This window comes from Athene cunicularia (assembly GCF_003259725.1).
Source record: "Athene cunicularia isolate RWA chromosome 5 unlocalized genomic scaffold, athCun1 chr5_part2, whole genome shotgun sequence".
Classification (NCBI taxonomy): Eukaryota; Metazoa; Chordata; class Aves; order Strigiformes; family Strigidae; genus Athene; species Athene cunicularia.
In genome coordinates, this window is record NW_020799102.1 from 4,712,079 (window position 1) to 4,719,206 (window position 7,128).

The 7,128-nt window shown below is 40.5% G+C and overlaps 1 protein-coding gene across 1 annotated transcript in view; it reads right to left on the bottom strand.

Annotated features, from left to right (window-relative positions):
- The window catches only part of ABCC8 (ATP binding cassette subfamily C member 8), a 77,037-nt gene that overhangs the window by 69,131 nt on the left and 778 nt on the right, over positions 1–7,128 (bottom strand). Inside the window, exons 2-3 of the mRNA XM_026850167.1 lie at positions 5,847–6,020; positions 3,067–3,188 (exon numbers count right to left, since the gene is read on the bottom strand). Coding sequence (XP_026705968.1) covers positions 3,067–3,188; positions 5,847–6,020 — 296 coding nt within the window. The remainder of the gene's footprint in view (positions 1–3,066; positions 3,189–5,846; positions 6,021–7,128) is intronic.

Here is a 7,128-nt window from a genome sequence, read left to right on the forward strand (position 1 = left end):
GGAAGTTTCATTTTAAACAATAAACTAATTCCAAGGGAATTAACTACACTGTCAAGGTACAAGAAGTTGAAATTAGAAAACTAGATTACTGTCAGGAATTATAAGGAAGTCCTGTAATTATGATTGGGGAAAAAAAAGACAATTTTCTTAAATAAAAAAATTAATAAATCACATGTTGCTATACTACTTTCTCTTTCAGATTAAAACCTCAAAGTCCTGTTGTTATTTCATAATTTTCTCTGTTTAATTTCTGAGGTTAATTTAAAAAAATAATGCAATCAGATGCTACCATTCAATTACATATTTTGTACACTGAAAAGCAGATTTTCTAATTCAGTATGAAAACTATTCTAAAATGTGTCCTGCTAGACTGTACAACTGCTATGCATCCAATTCTGCAACACTGTGCAAAGAGCACCAAAATTAACACTATTACGAGAGTCCCCTGATAAATAGCACTACACTGGACTCAATCATTAGCTTCAGAGAATAAATACTTTAAACCTTGTCAACTTTTTTTTTTTTTTAATAAGAGATAGTAAGGATGACTACTTCAAATAAGCCAAGAGCCTGGACGTAAAAGCTGGCAGGCAGGTTCAGTACAGGAACTTTGCGTCCTTGTCTTGCATTCCCCAAGGGAATGTGTTAATCCCCAGGTCTGTTATGGTATCTGCCTCTTGCTTGTTTATGAAGAACTACAAACAAATTTTGTTTCTTTAAGGTACAGAGTGAAAAAGGTTTTAAAAAAAGCAAGCATCTCAAAGTTTCACAGGATTGGAAAATTTAACCTGTTCAGAATTAATGAACAGACCTGTAAGGGTCTTCTGTACTGCATCAGCGAGAGTTTTCCCACTGGATTTAGTGAACTTTGGATAAGGCTCCGTTAGACTTTGCTTTGTACAGCTACCAACTCTTTGCAAGTGTAGGCATTGATCTCACAGCTGAGGCAGATGATGTCCTGCAGTAAGGTGGAACATCACCAATGCTCAGAAGTAGCAGAAGATTCCACATCTGGCACTCTACTTTACTCTGTGTGTGTACATGTGTGTAACATTAGATCTTCTCTAGATTTTACTAATGAAGAACCCTCTTTGGGTTTCCTTTCTCATACACTCAACAAAAATTTTATCACCAACTTAAGCTTTTCCTTATGGTTCCCATTTTCTTCACTTGTATTTGGCTCTAGAAGCAAGCTGCTTCATGGCCACACTGCACTCTAGTGGGTTGGCAGCTGAGTATAGGTATAATTTAACTATCTGATACTGGGCCAGTTGGCATAAAGTCATCATCACGTAGTTCTGGATGTCAATACAAAGTAGCTGCAATTAACACTGAAAGATGACAATCCTTGCAATTAGTTAACAATAAATTTGTACAGTCAAGAATAAAGGATGGAGACTTACAGAAATATCTGCCTTGGGTTCTCTCACAAATGCAAACAAATGAAAACAAAACAGAACAAAACTAAAGCCAAAAATAAAATAAAAATCAAAGACCATCAGCTTGTGAAGACTTTGGATAAAAAATCAAATCAGACCAACTAAGTGGAAAAGACCATGGTAGTCTGATTTTCCTTTTTGCTTAAAAGTCAGTTATCAAGATTAGATTTTCTAAACAAGTCTATTCTTTGGAAATTCTTACAAAATGAAAATTTATAATTATTAACTTTAGGATAAATAACAATTACTTAAATGTTGGTATTCACTCGTATAACTGTTTACTATTCAAGTATTGTCCAGAGTTTATCCAGCATCAGCACTCTAACTACTGAACAGAAATATCATAAAAGAGAAATCTCTATAGAGAAAGGATTATGCAAAAATGGGTCATCAATTACCAGCTGTAAATTTGTGCTCCCCTTCTCAATGACTTAACAGCAGGAATGCAGTAGAGACACTAAATTAAACACTGCCTTATACATCTGAAATAACAAAAGAAACAAAAGCCAAGAAAACCACTTCTTGTTTTCCACAGGTGATTTTAACAGGCTAGAAATGCTTTCCTGAGACATAACGTCTAGTCCTGCGAGAAGGCATCAAATAGACTGTATTGACTTACTAAAAACTAAACGATCCCACCTGGTTATAAAATACAAAAAAGGTACTAGTTAAGAGTACAAGAAGAAAAGCTGTCCCAATTGAGAAGACACAAAGGTTGCCAAGCCTAGATAGAAATCTGAAGTTTTTAATGGGGAATGACTTTTTTTTTTTTTAAAAAAAAAAGCTTTCTCAAATCCAGTTGTAACTTACTTTCTACCACCTGACAAAAACTTGAACATATTCTTTGATACAAAGAGCCTCAATGGCACAAGCAGCATCCATTAATACAGAAAACCAGCTCAAACAAAATTGGATGAGCCAGGACCACCAAAGAAATAACAGCTAACAGGATGACTACACATGTAGACATCCACAGCCTGCAATCTACTTAAACAGTAGAGAACATGTCACCAACTGCATGATTGTCAGCAGTAACGGATTTCCTATAGCTAGCTACAGTTTATTTGCAGTCTTGCAGAAAATAAACCATACTATGTATAGTTCTTCTACATAGCATTTTCCGTTCAAAGCGTCTTAAACCAGTTTACAAAGGGAGTTTTAGGAACAGGAAGCAAGAAGCAGCAAAGTGATACATACTGAAAGTCAGTGATGTCATTCATTTTCCTTGACTCCCTGTGTATTTCAATAGACCACACACACAGAGGTGGCTTCGATCTTACATCACGCTTAAATGCAACATGCTGACAAGCAGGGGATTTGGATTGCTTTTAGAGTTAAGAATTTGATGTGCTATTTTTCCACAAATCCAGCTTTGCCTAGAGAAGCTGTTAGCCCGTTGGACCCCAGAGAACACCATACGGAATGCTATTAGAAGTTAAAAGCATTGAAAACAATGAAGTTTCAGGAAAACTCAGAACTGAGTCTGGTAATGGCAAGCAGTAGACCAGAACACAGGTGTCGCTGTATTCATACAAGCTAGCACCGAGACTGCAGGGACCTGTCACAGAACAGACAGACACACAGCACCACAGTCACACCTCCCAGTCTTGTAAGTTGTGAGACATACCAATTAACAGCTTCGGGAAATTGGATGTTTCGATATTATGGTAATAGACAACCGATGTGATGGCCGCCAAGAACGCCATCCCAGCCGGCATGTACAGGTGCAAATGGCGTGAATCTGAAACCCTTAAAAAGAAAAAAAGGGAACATCTATTAAAATCAAGCCCTGTTAGCTATTGACATGTTTCCCTTTTAAGTTATGAATTGTATCCTGTACCCAGCCCCAACGGTAGGATTTTCTAGAATGAGTTATGGGTGTAAAGCTTTCCAATTTTCAATTGGATTTATGCTCCTAAATCACATAGTTGGATTTCAAGTTCCTCCCCTCTGCTGAAAATGAAATGTGTGTACTCCTATTTCCTACTGAAATTAAAATTAGGATAAGCAGCTCAGCTCCAAAATGAGAAAAGTTAATTTAAGCGAAACTAGATTGGGAGCTGTCCATCAAATTATGTAGATAAGACCAACTGACAGCACAGTTTAAGATTTTCTATAGAAACATTTTGAGGAAATGTTACATTTTCTTTTTCCAGTTTGGGAAAAGGAACAGCACCACAGACAGCATGGGAATTACTTACAGTGAGTTCTGGTTTCAGTGACTGCAAGCCAACAAATAAAACCTACAACAGAATCATATACCCTCAAGTTTTGTCCTACAAAGCAAAACTCTCCTGACACTTTGCTTCAAGTAGCAGCGCTGGATGTCCTGCCCTCTGCAGCCCTTTGAGAATATGGGAATTGTTGGGTAATGTTGTTGGTTTGTGCAGATGTAGGTAGAATCATGTTTTCCACCCCCCCACTTTCCTTCTACTTGCCATCTTCTCCTTCTCCCCTTTTCTTTCTTTCACAAAAGTAATGGAGTGCCCTGTGCTGTCAAGAGGTACAATTTCCCCTGTCCCTCAACCAGCTCCAGCAGAAAAGGCACCAAGAGGAAGTCCTCACAACACAAATGCTCGGGGAAATTCACACCTTGTCCTCTGAACCTCAAGGAAAATAAATTAGCACCTCTGGATTTGTTCTTGCTGCGGCAAAAGCTACCTTTGTGTAGTTTGGAGACACAAGGGGCTGTGCCCTCAGGGAGCTAGAGATCATCACAGGACATCAGGTGTATGAGAGCAGAACATTCCAAATGTCTAACGGTTCTGCTGGAACTCAGGAGGAGCACTTCCCACATCTGCACTGGGAAAGGAAAGCCCTCCCTCACAGGGACATTGTGGTGAACTCTGCAGAGCTGGCTGGAGCCACACTGACAACCTGTGTCAAAAAACACTTAACGCTGTATGTGTATACAGCAAGATGAGAAGAGGTTCTCCAGTCTCTGAACTCCTGTTAATGCCAGGGGGTTTTGTACTTTAGGGCTGAATTCTCAGCAAGGAAAAACAAACAAAATGAACATATTTCTTTAGGCAGCCTAAGCTTCAGTAGGTAACACTGCAGGAGTGGGAGGTTTTTTTGCATTTATTTATTGCACTGACAGAAGTTGCTGGAATTCCCCTATATAACCATACCTCCAATAGACTGCATCTATTGCTGAAGTGCCAAAGCCTTTGGCATCCAATTGCTGTCAAAAGGACTTACCAACATGATCCATTTTGGTCTTAGAAAGCTGATGAGTCTCAAAATCTGCTTTTATTCACTAGAGCACTCATTAGGCTGCTGAGAGCTCAGGAGGCATGACTGTGGGTTGACACTCCCCCAGTACAGCTAGAAGCTTTGATTCTCATCAGGTGACACTTATTACTTAACAGCAGCAGCGTTCTGAGTCAAGTTGAATAGCAAATAAACATAATGAGAGGGATTGCTAAAGAGCAAAATAAGACAAAAAAAAAAATCAAAGCAAGAGATTTTGCTGTAAGCATCCCACACTCTGATAACTCTGAATAAGCATGAGAAAAATTCCCTTTAAAAAAAACCTGGCACGGAGAAACATCCTATTTATATATGTTTAGAGAAGTTATAATAATAATGATGATATCAGCTTCTAGAGCAGAATACTGCAGTGCCTTTCCTACTGGTTGGTGGATAGTTGTTACATAGATGGCTAAACAGAGGTGTTGTTCTGTTTAACAAGGAACTTCAACTTTATGATAATCTTTGGGTGGCAAATTCGTAACAGTTATGAAAATCAGACCTTTCTTCAGAGGAAGATGATCATAGTCATTGTTATACAACATTAGCTTTTTTCATAATAAATCACTCTATCACTTGTTGCACTTGGAATAAAATTTTCCCCCACAGATTCCTGTTTAAAGACATCCTAAATTGAATAAAAGATGATGGATCCTGCTCATATAATGTGAGCTGCTCTGCTCAAGGTAGCACAAATATCAGAAGGAACTCTATGGGGTGTGAGATGAGGCCCAGTAAATCCACTCCTGTTATTAAGATGAGGAGAACTCAGTTTGCGGGGGAATGATATGACCTACTGTGCACATGGGAGTTCTGCCTAGTACGGACTGTGGGACTGGGTCCTTGGACAGAAAACACATCACGAAAATGTCACCATCTGCTTGAATTGTTAGGATTTATCTACGATTACCCTTGGGAAAGATAGTGTCATTAAGCTGAACTAAAAATGATTAAGGTCAGTTGTGCGTGTGTACATAATTTGGCAAGGTCTGTGGAATTTCTGATACAAGGTTGGTAGGTTAATCACCAAGAATACAGATTGCATGTTTAGAACCACAAGGAATATGCTTCTAGATGAGAATTTAGACAGGGAGAAAATACCTACCCCAAAACCTTTAAAACACTCAGCGCTATCAGGGGTAGACACGCACTTACCCATCAGACACTATGCCCTCTGCGATTTCACACACCAGCACAAACAAGAGGATAAAAGTCAATATCCAGCGTAAATTGTGACCAGGAAAATGAAGCCATGTGCTATGATGTATGTGTACTTTGGAACTCTGACTTCCCCATCCTAAACAGGAAAAGAAAATTATAAAGAGCTTTCTTACCAACAAGAGTGACATGCAAAGCTCCTGAATACAGAAAAGCATACACCTAGCAAACTAGTGTACTAAAGTTGACACAACTGCGTTGTTAAACGTGTGTGTATTTGAATATTTTCAGAACTGTGTTCTCATTGCTTCACTTCATACAGAATAAAAATCAACAATGCAGACAGGACATACCCTTAAATTACTTTTCGAAAGTTACTGTCAAGCAATTCTATGCATTAAACGTTTTTCAAATGTATCAACAATTTAAAGGAACAAGTGAACATTTTGACAACCACACACAAACACTACAATACATACACAATTTTTTCTTTGCTTCAGTGCATTTGAATAAAGAATTTACATCTTATCTGACAATTCTTTTTTCTGAAGTAACTCATTCTCTTGATCTAGATAAAAGTTAGCAATACCGAGAAAAGCCAGATAAACAGAGATTAGTCTAAGCAGTCCTTCAGCTGACCCCATTTTAACAGTTGTGCTGTGATTTCAGTTCCAGCCCTTTTCTGACCAAGAGAGGTGAGTGTTAAGTCACACAGCTCTGGCCAGGGCTATCCCGAGGCCAGGTCAGGCTGAGAAGAACGGTACCGAGCGGTGACAGTCGCACGTATTAAACCACCGGGCCACCTACTGGTAACCCCGCTTTTATCTTATCAAATAACACCGCTGCAGACACGGCGAGAGTTACAGAGCCAGGCACCCCGCTCCTCACCACCCGCACGGAGGAGGGCTGCCCGCCTGCTGCAGCGCTCGTGGAACCGCAGGGAGCATTATTCCGTAACGTAAGACTGACTTGCCGGGTTTTCTGGGTTTTAATAGCAGGTTTATTTTCGCTTCTCACGACGCTAGTCAAAACCTGCAGGGAAATCCTGCAGTCTCCTCCAGCATCCGTCCCTGTCGCGGGGGGGGGTTCACTTCCAGGGAGCCCCACCTGGGCAAGCCCCGACAGGGGGAAGCGGGCAGGGCTGCCCGGGGAGCGGGCGGGCCCGCGGACAGCGCCGGGCTGGGGAGAGGCGGTGACCGGAGCCCGCACCCCCCGCACCCCCCAGCCTCCCCGCGCTGAGGCGAAGGGGCGAGGCCCGGGCAGGCGGGAGCGGGCGGAC